The sequence below is a fragment of the Lepus europaeus genome, chromosome 9 (assembly GCF_033115175.1).
Source record: "Lepus europaeus isolate LE1 chromosome 9, mLepTim1.pri, whole genome shotgun sequence".
In the NCBI taxonomy this organism is placed as follows: domain Eukaryota; kingdom Metazoa; phylum Chordata; class Mammalia; order Lagomorpha; family Leporidae; genus Lepus; species Lepus europaeus.
Window position 1 is genome coordinate 72,376,343 of NC_084835.1, and position 20,827 is coordinate 72,397,169.

The 20,827-nt window shown below is 41.5% G+C and overlaps 1 protein-coding gene across 5 annotated transcripts in view; it reads right to left on the reverse strand.

The window, feature by feature from the left end:
- OSBPL1A (oxysterol binding protein like 1A) overlaps positions 1–20,827 on the reverse strand; it is a 229,282-nt gene that overhangs the window by 35,698 nt on the left and 172,757 nt on the right. For 4 of the 5 annotated variants that reach the window (XM_062201480.1, XM_062201482.1, XM_062201484.1 and 1 more), the window contains one exon: positions 348–423. The exons of the other annotated variant lie outside the window; for it this stretch is intronic. In XM_062201480.1, coding sequence (XP_062057464.1) covers positions 348–423 — 76 coding nt within the window. The remainder of the gene's footprint in view (positions 1–347; positions 424–20,827) is intronic. 5 annotated transcript variants of the gene reach the window in all.

Consider the following 20,827-nt stretch of genomic DNA (forward strand, 5'->3'; position numbering starts at 1 on the left):
ATGCACAGAAAGAAAAATGAAACTATATTCTACAATGGATGAAGGGTACATTCCTTGTAAGATGATTTCTGTACAAGTTTATGTGAAAATACAAATGTAATGTGACTACAATAGAGTCTTTCCCCCACCCTTTTAATACAATGAAAAGTCACACTAAAGCCTTATTAACTTGCATAAAGAGTGATTCAAATTCTGTCAGAAAAATCTAAGGCTTTTCAGTTTTCTATTTCTTTAGGCTTCCATAAACACTATTGTCTTATTGCTTTGTGCAGTCCTTCTCTTCCAAACATATGCAATTAAACAAATATCTGCTTAATGTTGTATGATAAAACTGGTAGTTAATTTACCATTCCAATACATTTTCTGAGGATGCTCCAGATACTGAAGTCATTTCTGGAAAACATAGGAGAGGGCAAGCTTGTTCTGAAAAAGAAAAGAAAAACAAAGAGCTCATTTTAATCTCATCGACACTGGGAAGAAAAAACACTGCTGTGCACGTGAGAGCCGTGGGAGCCGCAGACACATGCATGGAGAGACGCTAAAGATGTGTGTCATCATCACCAGCTGGTGACAAGGTCAAGGCTGTTCCTGCTCCCTGCTGTTCTGGCCGCTGAGAAGTGTTATACCCTCTGTGTCCAGTATTGTTCTAATCCAAAGTCTCATGGCCCTCCAGGGTCTCTGGGGTCCAACTGTCCGGACCACCGCAGAGCTGTGCTGTCCTCTCCTGTGCCGGCACATCTGATCCTTCTGTTTCATTCGTGACACAGCTACCACATTCTGCTGCTTAGTAAGTGATCATACTCTATCTGCTAAATAACGTATACAAAATGCCATCAGAGAGCCTAGCTAAAAGTTTTTAGGAAATTAAGTGCGAAGATGCAAATGAACTATGAAAACCAAAGCAATAGTGAGGCTCTGCATGTAACTTCCCCAAGGTCACTGACATTGAACAAAACTTATCGAGTCTGGATACACTGGAAAACCTGTCACAAATTAACCTCTACAAAGAATAACTTACAAGGGCTGCCAGGGTTTGGAAGCAGCCAAAACTATGGTGTCTGTCGGGAAAGGGTCCGGGGCTTGGAAAAGCCACACATCAGGGCCCAGCAGTCCTGAATCAGGCCTGGTGGGTAGCGAGACAATCTCATTTCCAGATCAGCATGGCACACCGTGAGAGCAGGGGCACGAGGTGCCCAACCAGTTCTCCAGAACACTGTGATGATAACTCATTCCTAAGGAAGCAAGGAATGCTACCTTTCCAGTTGCCCTCTGAGATACATCTGTGTAACTAAAACATTAACATAACAATTTTATCTTCTAAAGAACCTCTGAATTAAACTAATTTGAATTATAGAAGGTAATAAAATTGTTTTTAAATCAATAATATTATTTTTAAATCCCCCATGGTAAAATTCTTCTCATTTTTTTTTTTCCTTTTCAGGAACATACACTGCTCATTTGGCAAATCTGTCATCTACCCAATCTGCTGGCTAAGTGGCCACAGATGGTATTTAAATCACAGTCCTCACTCTCCAAGACTATCAATCAATCTCTGTGACAGGAACAATGGCTACCAGAAATAAGAATCCCTGCCATTATCTACCATTTGCATGTAGATTTCAGGTTTGGAGATGTATATCAACTAATATTTCCACCTCTTGTCTATGAAAGAGTAGATCAGAAACACAACATACCCAGGAGGTTGTGAAGAGTGAATGAGAGCTGCAATTCCCCAGAAACAAATGCTTAAGTTAAACATACGGCGATGTGCTTCCATGCTGATTAAAAACGACAGCAGAAAGGCAAGGCAGCAGCAAATATCTTGGAGGCAAAGGACACCCAAGCTTTGAAATTATTCTCAGTTTAGAAACTGCCACATGACTGCCAGCCAAGAGTCCCACTTGGGAGCATGCTCTCCTCACTGTGATACCTATAACTTCTTGTGGTGCTTTATGCAAATAGAGTAACTTCTCATTTATAAGGAGAGCAGAATATTATTTACATTCTCTACTGTGAACACAGCCAAAAACAGAAGTGATAGGGGTTTTGAAAGGGAAATGACCAACAGAAAGACCACTGCTTTCTTGTGGACACACAGAGCCAAGCACAAACCCTCAACATTCCAGTGTGCTCAGGACGGATCCACAGTAGCAAGGGGAACACTGGGCACCACTCAGAAGTGGTGGTTTAATAAATGACCTCAGGTCTAGTGACTGCCATCTAAGCCAAAAAAGAAAGGTGCAACCCCAGCCTCCAATGCAGAGGAAAACAGCCAGAGAACCCCCAAAGCAGTTCAGCCTGGGGGGCAGATCCAGGCACACTCTGAAAAAGAACATAACCTGCCCACTTAGGAGGACTTAGCAGAGGCGAGGCAAAGGTTTCTGGAAAACATCTCTTACAAGCAATGGGGAAAGAAAGATCAAGCCTAGATTCAAAGAAACTGGAGGACTTGGGAACACTGGGTACCAGAGCAGTCTTGGAGCACAAGATGGTAGGACCTGGGATGGCAGGACTAATAGCATTCCCATACCCCAAGCTCCACCAGCACCATCTACTAGGCATGTGTCTGCTTCATCTTTTTCTACAGCACTGATCACCATGTGACAGAAGACACAGTCTCTTGATTTGTCGACTGTCTCCAAACAGTGTGCACGTAGCCCTGTTCCCTAGGACGGTGTCTAGCAAAGAGGACTAGTTTAAGTACTTGTTGAATCAACTTAGGAATTTATAAGGCCTGTTAGTAGACATTATCCCTTTTATAAAGAAATTGGTTTATTCTGTGCTACTCGAGAGGAGTACTAGCGCTGTTAGAACAAGTTTGTATTAGGATGGCTAATACAAAGACCCATTCTACAATTAATTCCAACATTAGGAGACAAAGGGGTTCCTTCTAAGGATTTCAGACACAGGATTGAGCATCCTGGTGGGCAAGCTACCAAAAGGCACTTTTGCCAGGGGAGGGAAGCTGACCTGGCTCAGCTGCTGGGCATCCTATGGGGAGCAGGACAGGCCCCATAACCAAGAATGACCCAGCCCCAAATGTCAACACTGCCAGTATGGAGAAACCTTGCCAGAGAACTACAATGAAAATTTCAGGTATAATATCAAATTTTATAGTACAGTGCAGATGGGAGGGAAGGTAGGAGTGGGAAGAATCACTATGTTCCTAAATTTCTATTTATGAAATGCATGAAGTTTGCATATCTTAAATAAGGTTCTTGGGGAAAAAATAAAACGTTAAAAAGGACCAAGATAAATTGGTTTTAGTAATATATTTAACACAATATATCCAAGTAAGCATTTCAAAGTCTAATCAATATGTAAACTTTTTTTTGGACAGGCAGAGAAGACAGTGGGAAAGAGAGACAGAGAGAAAGGTCTTCCTTTTCCATTGGTTCACCCTCCAATGGCTGCTGTGGCCGGCGCACCGTGCTGATCCGAAGCCAGGAGCCAGGTGCTTCTCCTGGTCTCCCATGAGGGTGCAGGGCCCAAGGACTTGGGCCATCCTCCACTGCACTCCCGGGCCACAGCAGAGAGCTGGACAGAAAGAGGAGCGACCGGGACAGAATCCGGCGCCCTGACCAGGACTAGAACCCAGTGTGCCGGCGCTGCAGGCGGAGGATTAGCCCTCTTGAGCCACAGCGCCCGCCAATATGAAAACTTTTAAATGAGATAATTTTATACTCTTCTTTCCATACTACCTTCAAAATCTAATGTGTATTATACACAGAGAGCATATCTCAGCTACCAATTCATTTTTTATTAAAGATTTATTTATTTTTGAAAGTCAGAGTTTCAGAGAAGGGGGGAGAGCAGAGAGGTTTACTTCTCAGATGGCTGCAATGGCTGTGGTTGGGCTAGGCCAAAGTCAGGAGCTTCATCTGGGTCTCCCATGTAGGTGGTAGGGCCCAAACATTTGGGCCATCTTCTGCTGCTTTCCCAGGTGCATTAGCAGGGAGCTGGATAGGAAGTGGAGCAGCCAGGATATGAACTAGTGCCTGGCACCACAGATGGCAGAGTTACCTGTTGTGCTACAATGCCAGCACCCTAACTCTTCATTTCTGAAGTAAAATTTAGCTTTACTGTTTCCTTTTACAACTTAACAGATTTAAGTAAAATTAAAGTTACAACTGTTCCCTAGTCATACTAACCAGATTTCCAATTTTCAGAACCTACATGTGGTTAGTGGCTACCATACTGGACAGACTGGATCTTTGTGATTACTTCTGAAAACAAAAGAACTGTGCTGTGTAAAGGTCGTGAAGGAAAAACAAGAAACTGCTCAATGTACTTAAGTCTCAAGTCACAGAGAGATAAAAACAAGTCCACAGCCTAATCAAGAAAACTCTGAAGTTTCTGAGTGTTATAGTTAAAGAAGCAGAGGAAATATATTTTAAAAAATAAGATAGGTTAAAATTTTTATAAAGATATTGTGACAAAAGGGTATGTCTCTATACTTTAAAATTTTATTTCCTCCACCAGGAAAAAATGAGACAAGTTGCTAATGAGAGTGGACAGCGGTGCTACTTCGGGCAGAGTAAGAAGAGATGAGGCATGCTCACCACGCCTAGGCTGAAAGCACAGATCAGTTATTCTCTTCTCCTGGAGTTGATCTGAGGGTCATTATTCTGCATTCTATGCTTCCTTTTTTTTCTTCACACAGAGAGAAAACACCCTGTACCAGGGACTGACAGTGCTACATCCTGGTTCTATTTTCAACCATACAGATGACATTATGACTATCTACACAGTAACTGGCTTCAAAACGAAAATATTCCTCACAGCTCTTTTACGTGTATGATGGAAACAACTCCACTGGTTCTCGCACCACTATTTCCCTGCTACCCATTGTTGTAAACAGACCTCAAATTGTACCAAATTAATTCATGATGTGCAACTAACAAATATTGTGCCCAAATCCCCCTTACTCTGAAAAAATAAAAAGTTTTACCAAGTCAAGAGATCATTATCTCCCCAGTCTCTCAAGCCTGTGTAGATGGCAGCTGTATGGAAGGCTCAGCTTGAGAGCGCTTTGGAAATTCATGTGCACTGCATATATCCACTTTGTGCACCTGCCAGACTACAGACCCACGGCTGTCCTGCTTCTGCTCCACCAATTGCCAGCTTCAGCACACAACATTTGCTCACAGAAACGCTTTGAGAAGAAGTAGATGATACAGGCAGGAAAAATTACAGCTCAGCTGGAATCACTGGCAAGGTGTGTCTCGCTTTTCAGGTCTGCCCCCTGATGCCCGTTAGGCACACACCAACTTCTCTTGGGCCTTGAACACGGCACAGAATCATACACACTCTTCGGCAATGTTGTTATTCTCGATGTAGTAAAGTGCAGGTCTTTTCATGAAGGGACTTTATAAAAGAATCGTGAAAGGGGAGTAAGAGCTACAGGGCACACTTCTAACACGGCCTCACTGCAGAACAGGAGGGCCGGTCTTTCAAAATGAGGCCATGCAGCTTATAGGAGTCTACTTATTCTGGCAACTAAGTCTGTATTAAGAACAATAATGTCCAGAAATTTAGTCTCTTCAAAATGAAGTTTTGGTGTATTATCTACACATCAGTTGTAAAGAGTTCTTAAAAATTATTTGCTATTTTTATAAAGTACAAACTACTAAGAAACAGTCATTGGTGGTACTTGTCCAATAAATTATCTTCTCAATGTTTTTAAAGATTTATTTAATGAAAGAGTCACACACACAGTATCTTCCATCAGCTGGTTCACTCCCCAATTGGCCACAATGGCCAGAGCTGCGCCAATCTGAAGCTAGGCACCAGGAGCCTCTACTGGGTCTCCCACATGGGTGCAGGGGCCCAAGGACTTGGGCCATCTTCTACTGCTTTCCCAGGACATTGCAGAGAACTGGATTGGAAGTGGAGCAGCCGGGTCTCGAACTGGTGGCCATATGGAATGCCGTTGCTTCATGACAGGGCGTTAACCTGCTGTGCCACACCACCGGCCCCTATCTTCTCAATTTTTAAGAACTCTTTATACATTATAAATATTTTCCTCATCAGCTACCTCGCAGATAGCTTTCTCCAAGTCTAACAGCGCTCTTGTGATTCTGGTTATTGGATTCAACAAACCAAGGCTACCTACCTAGGGAGATTATACATATCAGATTCATCAAAATCCTGCATATGAAATATAAGCAACTATGTTTCAGTATTTTCCCCAAGGACAAAATAAAAAAGACATTGTCACTCCATTAACAGTCACTTAAGAAAAAAGTCTATTAATTCACCAACTTTGATCATCTCATTCTTAAATTTTTAGAAATTTAGAGCTAGCACTGTGGTGCAGGGGGTTAAAGCTGCCACCTGCAATGCTGACATCCAATATTAGGACTAGTTCAAGTCCCAGCTGCTCCATTTCCAATCTAGCTCCCTGCTAATGTGCCTGGTAAAATGGTGGAAGATGGCCCACCCTCACATGAGACAAGGCTAAAGCTCCTGGCTCTGGCCTGGCCCAGCCCTATCTGTTCACTTGGAGAGTGAACCTGTGAATGGAAGATCATTTTCTCTTGTCTATCCTTCTGTGTGACTCTGCCTTTCAAATAAATATATATTTTTAAAAATATTTAGAAATTCAAGTTGCATATCAAAACCAAGACACAACATATATAGCAAAAACTTGTCTTAAACTTATGCTAAGTGGTATTAAACATGTTTAAGTGGGGAAAATAGTATATGGGTATTTTTCAAATTACAAAATAATACATTATAACAAATGAAACAACCTACAAATAAAGAACAAGCTATGGGGCTAGCATTGTGGTAGTGGGTTAAACCACGGCTTGAGAGGACCACATCTCATATCAGAGTGTTGATTCGAGTCCCAGAGGCTCTGCTTCCAGTGCAACTTCTTGGTAATTCTTACTGGGAGGCTGTGGATAATGGCTCAGCTACTTGGGTCCCTGCCACCATGGATAAGACCCAAATGGGATTCTGGCTCCAGGCTTCAGCCAGGCCCAGCCCTGGTGATTGTAGGCATTTTTGGAGCGAACAAATGGATGGAGGAGATTCTCTCTACACATGCCCCACCCCACCTCTGTTTGAGTCTTTCAATTAGATCAAATATTGAATAACACCAAGAAGGAACAAGCAAATCATTCACTGCCCTCTCCAATACCAGCAGTAATGGCATACCTGCTCCTTTCCATACTTTTCTCAATGTGGAAACAAGAATGTATAATATTTTTTTAAAATATAGATCACACTGCATTCTCACTACATAATATATCAAAGCCATTCCTTGACCCTGATACAGTATACAATTTTATACCTTCTCTTAAACTCCTGACACAGGTAACTTTAGGTAGCATATAATGCATGCTGTTTTTAAAATTTTTATTTTTAAAGGTTCATTTATTTATGCAACTTCAAATGCTCAGTTACAGTGTGGGGGTTGGGGGTGGGGCAGGGACAGACAAACAGAATCTTCTATCCTGTTTCACTTTCCAAACACTAGTAATAGCCAGGGCTAGGCCAGGCCAAAGCCAGGACACAGGAACTCCACCTGGGTCTCCTACACAGGTGGCATGAACCCAAGTATTTGGGCCATTATCTGCTACTTTCCAGGCACATGAACAGGAAACTGGATTGGAAGCAGAGGAATTGGTGGTATTCAGACTGACTCTCTGATTTGGGATGCACGTTTCCCAAGCAGTGGCTTAACCTGCTGTGCCACAACACCTGTCCCAGTCTTATTTTTAATGCAGTCCTTCTCTTCTTTTGTTCCTGTTGCTTTTTTACCACCATGCTATCCTAGAAGCCATGTTTAAAAACTGCTGTCAATTTTTCTATACTTCCTGTAGGTTCCCAAACACTAAAATATAGGACATGCATGTGTGCACACGGTGGGGGGGGGGGGGGAGGAGGGGCTCTGACTTTAACATTCAAAATAGAACATTATACACATTTCTTAATGCTTCAGTTTGTATTCAAATCAAATGGCAAACTAATTTGTTTAATGAATGTAAAACATTCCTTAAGGAAACACTTAAAAATATACTTTGCTGGTCTCCATGAAAGGCAATCATCATTTTCATTCATTTGCCAAAATAAAGAATGCAACAGAACATCTTATTATATTCCTATTTAAAGCTGATGCTTTCGCATCTAAAAGATAGAGTACCATGGCTAAGATTGCTGGGTCAAACACTCTGTTTTACATTTCCACAGATGTTGACAGATTGCTTTTTTTTTTTTTTTTAATTTTTGACAGGCAGAGTGGACAGTGAGAGACAGAGAGAAAGGTCTTCCTTTTGCTGTTGGTTCACCCTCCAATGGCCGCTGCGGCCGGCGCACCGCGCTGATCCGATGGCAGGAGCCAGGTGCTTCTTCTGGTCTCCCATGGGGTGCAGGGCCCAAGGATTTGGGCCATCCTCCACTGTACTTCCTGGCCACAGCAGAGAGCTGGCCTGGAAGAGGGGCAACCGGGACAGGATTGGTGCCCCGACCGGGACTAGAACCCGGTGTGCCGGCGCCGCAAGGCAGAGGATTAGCCTAGTGAGCCGTGGCGTCGGCCGACAGATTGCCTTCTGAGAAGGTGTTAGTTGCATACTTTACCACAATCAATGGAGGCATTTATATATATATATATATATATACACACACACACACACACACATATATACATATATATCCTCAGCAGCAGCAATTGGTGTCAACAGATGTTCTTGCATTAACTCCTGTAGGTCTTACCACCTGGAAGTGACGCTGCACTGTCATCTTTTTGACTTCCTTCCACCACCAGAGACTTAGAACATTTTTTCCTATGTCCAATGGCCACCGTAATTTACACATCTGAAAATTGCCTATTTGCATCATCTATACCACTAGATTTTTCCTGTCAATGGGTAAGAATTTTTTATATATGATAATAATCTTTTGTTACCTAGATTATAAATAGTAATGTTTGCAGGCTTTAAAAAAGGTAACAGACAAAAATCTTTCTTAAATAGCTTTTGTGTTCTGTGTTCAACCTGAAGGGTTTTGATCTGTTTTGAAATTAACCAGTTTTTTAAGTGACTACACTATGCATACGGATCTCAAGCTGACCTTAAAAGCTGGGTCCCTTTAAGAGTTATGCCCTTGTTTGCTCCTTGAGGACCACTTGGGACTCTTAGCGATTCTCAGGCCTTCTGTCCTTCCTGTTCCCTTTCTTACAAGACAGAGGCTCTCTCTCCAGCAGTTCTCTCATCTATGCTTCCACGAATCTTAATGTAGTCCACATTTTTATTTAGCATCATCTAGCTTCTATCTCATTTCCAGAGATCTTTGATCACTGCTCTGCATGCTTCAGGGAAGACAGGCACACAGTTCAGGAGTTTTTAAAAATGCAACACTTTCAAAAGTGCTGTGACATCAAAATATCTCTGAACTACTTTAAATGATGAAGTGCTAGAATACTAATGGCTAACGTTTAGTGAATGTTTGCTCCATTTCAGACCCTGTGTGAACCATTTAACATGTACCACCTCATTTAATCCTCAAAATAATCCTACAAATTAAGCACTTATTAAATAACTTGTCCATGGTTACAAACGTAGTGAGGGGGGAATTCTTTAACTCCTGAACCTGAGCTCTCAGCTTTCAGAGTTTGAATGCCACTGACCATGTAAACTTAGACCCAAGACTAACTATCCCAAGCCTCGGTGTTTCTACTTAGAACATGACAATGTCAGCATTTCATATGGCAGCAGGGAAGTGTCAATAAAGCAATGCATGTAGAGCAGTGTTTTTAAACCGTGTTTCATTAACTCATCTTAATGGTCACTATAATGAATATTAAAAAAAACAAGAGAATATGAGGCCTGTGCTGTAGCATAGTGGGTTAAGCCTCTGCCTGAGGTGCTAGCATCCCAGGTGAGCACTGGTTCGTGTCCCAGGTGCCTCTCTTCCAATCCAGCTCTCTGCTATGGCCTGGGAAAGCAACAAAAGATGGCCCAAGTGCTTGGGCCCCTGCAGCCACATGGGAGACCTGAAGAAGCTCCTGACTCCTGGCTTCAGATTGGCCCAGCTCCAGCCGATGCAGCCATTTGGGGAGTGAATCAGCGGATGGAAGATTTTTCTGTCTCTCCCTCTGTCTGTAACTCTACCTTTCAAATAAACAAATAAAATCTTAAAAACAACGGAATAGACCAAGGATAGTTCCTGTTAATGAAAATTGTGTTCAATGATACACACACACACATGCATGTATAAATTATGTGGTCAAATATAATTTTTTTAAATATATGGGATATGTAAGTAAATATTGAGCCCAGTATGTGGCAGGTAGAAAATTTACAACATAAAGTAATTACTGCTACATTCATGATAAAGTATTTCAGGGAAAACTGTCTTCCTGTCTGAGCTGTTAAAGATTCAAACTACTCTAACTTTCTGGATAGATAATTTACTAATTAGTTTCAAAACCTGACCTAGAAAAATGGCTACTTATTGAACAATCTTCATAATAAAGTAAAGGTTTTAACAGAGAAGCAGGTAGGGAGTTATTTGTACTGCCCATGAGAAAAGCCAGGCCATGAAGTGCTTTTCATTACCTGTGCTGTTTCCCCTGGGACAGCTTTGCAACAGGCCCACAAAGGAGGTAGCTAGTGGTTCTCACCTGGAGTGGGATACTAATGGCTGAAGGAGAATTTTGAACTAGTCCACCATCCCTCCCTAGAACTTCTGGTTGAGGGCTAGCGCGTAAGAGATAATGGGCCTGTAAACAAAGATCATGGTTAAGCAACCTGGGAGGGACTTGAATTTGAAGTCCCTTCCTTTCTTGACATTTAATAGTTCATTGGTATTCTTTATTTTAATGTCACATGACCTGAGTCAAAACACTAGGGCTACTCAAACCAAACATTTCTCAGTTAATTGAAATGATGAAAGAGAACAGATTAGTAAATCCCAAAGTTAATTTCACTGTGCTTCAAACATTCCACTGCCATTATTAAATAGTTTTCAAAACGATCCCTGCCCTCAGATATCATTTCCTCTCAGCAAACACAGCTTTGGGAGAAGATTTTAAGCACAAGTCTTCCATTCAGGCTTCTCTTTTGCATCTGGACTTGGGGGATGATCTTGTCCTCAACCATGTTGTCAGAATTAGACTTAAAAATCAACTCCAATGTTCTAATTTAAAGCAATATGATTGGCTAGTTGTATGCCCTACTCAAAATCCAATTATTTTATCACTTATTTTTATGTATTTGAAAGGTAGAGAGAGAAAGAGAGAGAGAGAGAGAGACAGAGACAGAGAGGGAGTGTGAGTTCTATCCACTGATTCATTCCACCGAAGACCTGTGGCAGCTGGGGCTGGGCCATCCCAGCCAGGAGTTAGGAATTCCATCCCAGTCTCCCACATAGGTGTCAGGGACCTCAAGTACTTCACCCATCATTTGCTGCCTCTAAGGGTATGCATTAGCAGAGAGCTGGATTAGCCATGGAGATGAGACTCAATCCCAGGCTCTCTGACACAGGATATGGGTGTCCCCAGTGGCAGCTTAACCTGCTGCATGCAGTGTCCACCCCAAAGTTCACAATTCTTTATTTTCCCTACCTTCACGCATACCCTGTGTGATTTTTTCACACGTCTGCCACTTACTAGGCTGTCATTCTCCCCTCAGGTTTTGGACTCCTCTGAGTCCCCCACAGTATGGAGTATCTTGCATAATAAATGGTTTTACCTAGTGTTTTTTAAGTTAAAATGGAGGAAAAGAAAGAAAAGTAGTGAAAACCAGACAGTTTAGAAGGTAAGAGCATAATAATTTTCTCTAAGCTACTTTTTATGAAAATATTAGCAAAACCAACTTCTTTAATGCATTATCACTTACCCTTAAGTAAACATTTGCTCATGGTGTTAAATATTCTACAGGAGCCATAATTTTAAGTAGAATATTAATTTGGATATTTAGAAAGTAAAAACAGCCACTTATAATCTCTGATTCAAGATGAAAAGAATGAATTAAAAATCTAAGAAAACATCTCAGAAAACCAAACTTCACTACATCTGTAACTATAATACTAAAAAATCTGTGTGTGTATGTGTACTGTTAGGTAGCTGTTTTGTATGAGTGTGGGTATACCTACTGCGGCATTAAATGCTTATCACCCTTTTCTCAACTATCAGAATTCTTGGTGTCTCTCCAAAAGTCCTTCCTCTACAGGGCCCAATTTCAGTATAATCCTAATTGACACAGTTTTAATTTCTATTGCCCTACTAATATTTGCCAACAACCCAAATTGAAATCATCTTACAAATTAGAAAGTCATTACAGATAAACCATAAAACCAATTTATATTCACAAAGTTATAGATTTTTTTTTTTTTGACAGGCAGAGTGGACAGTGAGAGAGAGAGAGACAGAGAGAAAGGTCTTCCTTTTCCATTGATTCACCCCGCAATGGCCGCTGCGGCTGGTGCACTGAGGCTGGCACACCGTGCTGATCTGAAGCCAGGAGCCAGGTGCTTCCCCTGGTCTCCCACACGGGTGCAGGGCCCAAGCACTTGGGCCATCCTCCACTGCACTCCCGGGCCACAGCAGAGAGCTGGACCAGAAGAGGAGCAACCGGGACAGAATCCAGCACCCCGACCAGGACTAGAACCCGGGGTGCCGGCGCTGAAGGCGGAGGATTAGCCTATTGAGCCGCAGCGCCGGCCACAAAGTTGTAGATTTTAGATTTGTAGTCATAAAAGTCATCTTGTTTTCAAAAATGATGTACAATTTTGTTTTTAAAAAGCTTTGTACAGTTCATCTGAGATACAGTTCACAAGTGTATTCGGTAAACAAAGGTTGGAAAGGAAATGTGCATAAAAATCTAATAATCTCACCACTAGATTAACATATTCTCAAAAATCATTTGAAAAACACCAAACTTCACTGTTGGGAATTTACCACATTCTTTCCATTCCTTCTTCAGCCTTGTTAGGACATAAATAACCATACAGAATGTAACTTATTCTCTCCATCTCTAAGGACAAGAGTTTCTGCAAACACTTTATTTGCCTGCCACTCATTTCTTGAAAACATGCAATGTTGCTGTGAATTCATTACTTAAAACTCTTATTATCATTAGACTTTAGGATCTACTGAATCCACAGCCAATAACACAAGATTTGGGATAAAGCAGATATTCAGCACATGCGGTGGACATAAACTTTATACCAGTTAGTTTCATATTAATTAGGGATCTAGAAAACAAACTGCCAAACAATGCACTTGTAATATAAAACAATTCTTTCATAGTAACACCACCAACAAAGAGGCTATTTACTAACTTCAAGAAACTACACTGTTGCATCACACGATTTCTGACCTTCTTGAAACACCTATCATTCGTCTGTCAGTCTTATGAAGATACTGAAGTTACCTTGAAGTCTGCACCATCAGTGACACTAAATAATGTTGAGGTCAATGACTAAAAGTTTGAGGTCAGAGTAGGAGTTTGGTGTGGCAGTTAAGATGCTGCTTGGATGGGACCGGTGCTGTGGCACAGTGGGTTAAAGCCCCAGCCTGCAGCGCTGGCACCCCATTTGGGCACTGGTTTGAGTCTCAGCTGCTCCTCTTCTGATCCAGCTCTCTGTTGTGGCCTGGGGAAAGCAGCAGCAGATGGCCCAAGTCCTTGGGCCCCTGCACCCGCGTGGGAGACCCGAAGAAGCTCCTTGCTCCTGGCTTTGGATCAGCTCAGCTCTGGCCATTGCAGTTATTTGGAGAGTGAACCAATGGAATGGATTCTCTCTGGTTCTACATCTCTCTGTAACTTTGTCTTTCAAATAAATAAAATAAACCTTTTTTTAAAAAAAAGAGACACTGCTTGGGATGCCTGCATCCCCTATCAGAGTGCCTGAGTTCACACCTTAGCTCTGCTTGCTAATGTGCATCCTAGGAGGCAGGAGTGATGATGGCTCAAGTACTTGTGTCCCTGCCACCTATGTGGGAGACCCAGATTAAGATCTAGATTCCTGGCTTGGGCTAAGCCCTGCCCTCCAGTTATTGCAGGTATTTGGGGAATGAACCAGTAGATGAAAGATCTGTCTCTGTCTCTGCCTCTCTGCTTTTCAAAAATGATGAAAATATTAAAATTTTTTGAGAGGTAGGGGCAATGTTTTTTTTTTTTTTTTTTAAACCCCTAAGGTTCATGTACTGGAATCTGCATCCCAGTGTCGTGGCAGAACATGTGAACATTAAGAGGTGGGGCCTAGTGGAAGGTGATCAGGTCACTGAGGCTGCTGCCCTCAGAAGGGATTCATGCTATTCATGCAAGGGTGGGCAGTGCTACAAGTGCAAGACTGGTGCCTGTTGCTTCCTGTCCCTTATGCACACTCTCACCATGTTATCATGCGGCCACCAGGGGTCAAAAACGATGGAGTCACTGGATCTTGGATTTTCAGCTTCCAAACTGTAAGCTAAATAAACCTCTTTGCCTTATGAAGTACACAGCCTCAGATATTTTGTCACAGCAATGGAAAAGGGCTGATAACAACAGGCAAAGATATCACAGAAAGACAAAAAAAATACTAACAAGAAAAAATACAAAGAAGAATTTATCAAAAATTTAAAGTTCTGCTCACAGAAGAAATTCAAGACTTCTGTTCATTATTAAGGAATTGGGAAGACAACCTACCAACTAAGAAACAACATTCATGATTTAAGTAGTTGATAGAAGACTGGTGTCTGTAATTTTATATATATGTGTGTGTGTGTATATATATATATATATATATTCCTACAAATCAATACAAAGACATAAAACCAATTTAAAATGAACAAAATTCAGATATTTCAAAGAAAGTATAACAATGGCTCATAAAAATATGGAAAGGTGCTCATTAAGGAAATTTAAATTAAAACTACAGTAAAATACCATGTCATACCTATGAAGAAGCAGATATTGATGAGGATGTAGAAATACTGAAATTCTCTCTTTACTGTTGACGTTGTTACTAGTGCAAAATGTTACAATTTTGGAAAACAGCATGGTAACATCTTACAAAGCTAAACAAAATCTCTTCTATTCAGCAATTCCACTCCACTCCTACATTAACAATGAATGAAAACATGTCCACCAAACAATGTCTAAAAGAACACTTATAGCAGGCTTTATTCACAACTCCAAATCAGAAACAACCTATCATGTCCATTAACTGGAGTAAAGATAAGCAAATTGTAGCATATTCAAATGATGAAACACTACTCACCAAGGAAAAGGAATAAATTCTGATATATGTGATAGGGATTGCTCTCAAAAACATTATATTGAATGACTAACCAGATTCATGAGAAGAATACACTATATGATTTCACTTTTTTTTTTTTTTTTTTTGACAGGCAGAGTTACACAGTGAGAGAGAAAAAGAGACAGAGAGAAAGGTCTTCCTTCCATTGGTTCACCCTCAAATGGCCGCTATGGCCGGCGCATTACGCCGATCCACAGCCAGGAGCCAGGTACTTCCTCCTGGTCTCCCATGTGGGTGCAGGGCCCAAGCACTTGGGCCATCCTCCACTGCCTTCCCGGGCCACAGTAGAGAGCTGGACCGGAAGAGGAGCAACCAGGACAGAATCCAGCGCCCCAACCGGGACTAGAACCAGGGGTGCCGGTGCCACAGGTGGAGGATTAGCCAAGTGAGCCGCGGCACCAGCCTGATTTCACTCTTCATGCAATTCAAGAATGGACTAAATACAGTGACAGAAATCAGAACAGTAGCTATTTATGCAAGGAGAGGACAGACTGAAAGGCAGAGGGAATTTCCTGGAATTCTGGAAATATTCTACATCTTGATTGGGATATCAGTTACCTGGGTGTGTATCTGACAATTCAACAAATTACTTTAAAAAAAATTTTCTTTTTGACAGTCAGAGTCAGACAGTGAGAGAGAGACAGAGAGAAAGGTCTTTCTTTCCGTTGGTTCACCCCCTAAATGGCCGCTACGGCCGGCGTGCTGTGCCGATCCGAAGCCAGGAGCTTCTTCCTGGTCTCCCATGCGGGTGCAGGGCCCAAGCACTTGGGCCATCCTCCACTGCCTTCCCGGGCCACAGCAGAGAGCTGGACCGGAAGAGGAGCAACCAGGACAGAATCCAGAGCCTTGACCGGGACTAGAACCCGGGGTGCCGGTGCTGCAGGCAGATGATTAGCCTAGTGTGCTGCGGCGCCGGCCACAAATTACATTTTTAAGAGCTTTGAATTTCACTGTATATAAATTTTAATTGAAAAACCAACCAAAGTTATAATTTTGGGATAGGTAAATACTTCTCAAACTTTGTAATCTCAGGATCAATTTTACTGTTAAAAATTATCCAAGATTCTCAAGTCTTCTTTTAATATATTTATGTATTATTTATTGGAGGTAGTGTTGGGAGAGGGGGAGTGGAGACAGGGAACGAGAACAAGCACACCATCCACTGGTTCACTGCACCAACTCCTGCAATAGTCAGGACTGAGCCTCAAGCCAGGAGCTTGCTCCAGGTCTCCCAGGTAGGTGGCAGGGACCCAACGACCTCAGCCATTGTTGCTACTCCCCAGGGTCTGCGCCAACAGGAAGGCAGAATCAGAAATCAAAGCTGCGAACACAGGCACTCTGATGTCAAGCTCTGGCATCTTGGCAGCTAGGCCAAACATCAGCCCCAAGAGTTAGTGACCTTTTGATGTGGGTTGTATCTATTGCAATGTCACTAAACTAGTGGGGAAAACTGGGGAAATTTTCTTTTTAATTAGTAAGAATTGGCATCATCTGCTTTTCAAATCTCTTTGATCAACAGAAGATAGTTAGATTCTCCTGACTGCTTCTGCATTCAAACTGTAGTCTCCCAGATCAGGAAGTCTCTAGGAATTCTACATAGGAGTGAATTATATGAAGGCAGCAAATTAAACCTTGTGGTTCCCTCAAAGAGCCCTGGGGAACAGCCCCAAAGGTCACCAAACCCCACTTTCTAGAACCATTCATACAGACAATGGATGTGCACTACCTAAGAAACTTTGGAACAAGGCAGTTTAAAAAAAAAAAAGGAAAGATACCTCATTCATTCAACAAATACTGGCTGCATTTCAACTACTGTGACAGGTCCTGCAGGGTACTAGGAGACTGCATGAACAAATACCCAAGAATGCTTCCAGTTGGGACACTCCCTCCTCAAAATGTTAGTTCATTTCTGGATTCCCAGGAACTTCTTTGGCTAAGTGCGTATAAAGATATTTTAAATCAGTGTGATATTTTGAATCAAATGTAACCTTATTTTAACAAGAGAAAATGCACAATTTCAACCAAAATTCTTCAGTGGTTTTCTTGTTTGCTTAAAAGACAGATATGCTTTTTCACATTATCTTAACATTTAATAAATCTCAGAAAACCAGTTTCTCTTGCCATGCAACTCACTAAATTTCAGCTTAAGTTGACACAATCTGATTTTATCATTATGAAAATTATCGTCTCATATAACAAGGGAAAATAATGTTTGCCCAACAAAGTTGATAAAATTTCTTTATCTCCCTAACCTTAATAGCCTTAAAAATACTATTATTCATCAGCTATTACATGTAATATTAATTAATTTTGATACGAAGACTTAAAATCTTCAAAGACATCCTATATATGAAATATCTGGCAAGTTTAATGTTTGGAAAACCATACAATTAATATGTTTATAATTTATCTACACAAATTAAATTCTTAGAATTTTCCTATCCCCATTTCAACAGAAGCAGAATTTAGGCTGGTCTTAAAAAGACCACATCAATTAAAACTCTGTTCTTTCACGTGTGAGATTACAATATACCCTCCACCTAGTTCCAGATTCAAATTCACACAAACAGAGAAATCACAAAGTTCTCTCTGCGTATCTGGAATGATATTCTGAAGCCCAATATAAACCAGCACCGTAACTTACAGCTGAGTCAGACATGAAGGTGATGGCATTAGCTCAATAACTGGGCACTGAACCTGCTCCTAGACATATTCAACTAAAATTAGCCTCGTGTCTTGGAAGCAGGTCAGTACAATTCTAAGAAGAGCGCTCTAAATCCTACTCCTATGCCTTTTTTAGTTAGGCATCTTTTAAAAATCCAGTAACTTAGTTTCCTATTTTAAGTTTAAAAATTTCATGTAACTATCTGCTATTTCTATTTGATTTTGCTATATGTTTTGTAATCTTAGGTTTTTTCATTTATTTTTTAAAATTATGAATCTCTAGCATATGATTATTATTTAATGTATGAGTCTGCACAGTAATAAGGTAGGGTCAATTTACTTGTTTTATATGAGGTTTAATTTCTTTTAATAAAATTATACAAAATTTTTAAGTGATCTTCATAGTGGATTTCTAATAGTTAAAATACACTGTCAAGTCTCAGGAACATTGTAAATTTACTTTCTACTTGTGTCAGTTTAACTGGAAGTTTATACACCCACCACATTTTGAAGTCAAAAATACCCAGATGAAAAATACCTATGAAACAGTCCTTTGACTTACAGAGAAAATGATACCACGAGCAACTGGACCTACCACCACCACCCAGCGTTCAGCAGTGGGCGGAACAACGGCACACAAGGCAGATCTCAGCCTGGACAGGGCGACGATTCCTTCCTCGCTCATTCTTACCTTTAAGAGTAAGATTTCACGAGCTGGGTGCTGGAACTGACGGGAGACCCCTGAAAGGAAGTCGTGGTGGTCTGGATCTTGAGTAAATGATCTTCGTGACCCAGAATGTGGATGAGGTGCAGGGAGGGTGCTGTCTCTCGTGCTTCCTGTTCCACTCACAGGCTTACCCAGGCCTCTTTGAGTGCAGACTGGCAGAAAGAAGGCAGGCTTGAATCTCCCACTCATACCTCTCCACCTGCCTAAAAGGACTGGAGGCTCTCCAACTCTGATCATTCTTGTTGAAGGGGAACACAAAGAAGCCCTTCCTGACTATGCAGAATTTCCTGGGCTCTCTATTGAGAAATGCCCTGTCCAGAATGCGAGCAGAGGAGTCTCAATAGGCCTGAGTGTTTAACACTAATGGTTCATCTCTGAATGCAACTCTGGAGCAAGACAGTTTTCAATATGCTGTGTGCTACCTGGAACACAGTGGACAAGATCCCTGAAACAAGGGTTCAAGGACTGTGCAAAAAATACTTAACATCAAGGGAAGAAACAAAGGGAAGCAGAGATGCAGGGAATCCGAGTGTTCCTCTGCACTCTGCCTGTTTCACTGGCTTTGAACTTTTCAGACTAACTTCCCTTAAAGCACACCCACGTTTTCAGAATGAGTATTCACCATCTGTTAGTGATTTGCTTTTAGCTAGTTCAACAGCCTGATTTAGCTTTCTTCTGAAATGACGTGAGATGTTGTCAACTATTCACCATCAGGAGGCTAGGATTCCTTTGGCCAGAGCTGAGCTGGTGGTTCCTTCTTGCTTTGTGACACACAGTACTTTCAGAGCATTGTCAAAAGTGTATGCCAGTCTGCCCATGTTCTCTGACTGCTCTGAGCATGCTGAAGCACCTGTTTGGCCAGCCATGGCATACTTCTTTCCTGCAGAAGGTTTCTCATCATAAAGATTACACACCACTCTAAAACAAGACACAAGGGGTGCACAAGGCCTTCTGAGAGTTTCTCATCATTCCTAATCAGATAAGTGTGTCAAATCCATGCTGAAGGAAAATAGCCCAAAAGCTTGGCTTCCACTAATTTATTAGATATTAGAGAATTCACAGTTTCTGAGGAGAAACACTTAATTTTCCATAAAAACATCCTACCTTTAACTACTTCTGCATCCTTTAGAGCAGGGGTGGGAAACACCTGGCCCATGGAATCATTCAGTCTGGCCCTGCCAAGGCAACTGAAGGTGGCACTCGAAATTCAATAAATCTATAGCAGACTAATTTTTAAGCTGATAATTTTATAGAGTCCATGCATGATATTATAAATATCCAAATGGCCCTTGGCAGAAAAAAAAGGTTCCCCACCCCTGCTTTGGCAAAAAGCTGGTAAATAAAGGAGATTATATAAAAAGAAAACAATGTTTACCTCTTGGATTATCTCAGGGTGTCTTTAAAATAGTACAATTTTCCATGTGCTCCTTTGGTTTGGTCCTGTGAACGTGCTTGGGAATTTATCAAGGTCTATAAGTTTTACACCTACTTCAATTTGTAAACGCAGTCCCCATACTGAGTCAAGAGCAGATGGGTGCTTAATAAATGCTTTGTGACTAAAATGCTAATTTTTTGTATATATTTCATAAAAGAAACAACTGCATGAACAACAGGCTGGGACAAACTGCCTTACATCTCAGAGTATGGGCCCTTTTTTGTCTGGGCATGCATATCTTTGGTATTCTAAGTATACATATAAAAAGTCTGTATTTTGAGAAAATAGATGCTCTGGAGTCAAAAAACCTGGTTTGAACCCAGCTGCTACCATTTATTGGCCAAGTTATTTGTGTCTCAATTTCATCTATAAAACTGAAGATGTAACAATGTCTACCCTATCTAGAACTCAGCTCAAGAATCAAAAGCGTCAGAGTTTGTCCAAGTTCGTAAGAAACACCAGCTTCTAACCCAAGTATAAACTGAAGCCACTACTACTATACACAGTCTTATAAAGAGCTCTGGGTCTGCAATGGGGTCGGGAAACAGCCGCCTCTGGAAGCGACCTGTGCCTTTGTGGGAGGTTGTTCACGTCAGAGCTGAAGCAGCTGAGGCTCATACAGACCAGTTGCTCCCTGAAGCCACAGAGCTCAATGTTTCAGTCAGCTTTTTGTCCCATACAGTCACCTCAGAGGAGTTACTCTGGAATAAAGGAGGCTTATCGGGGCTTACAGTTTGGGAGGTTCATGGTCC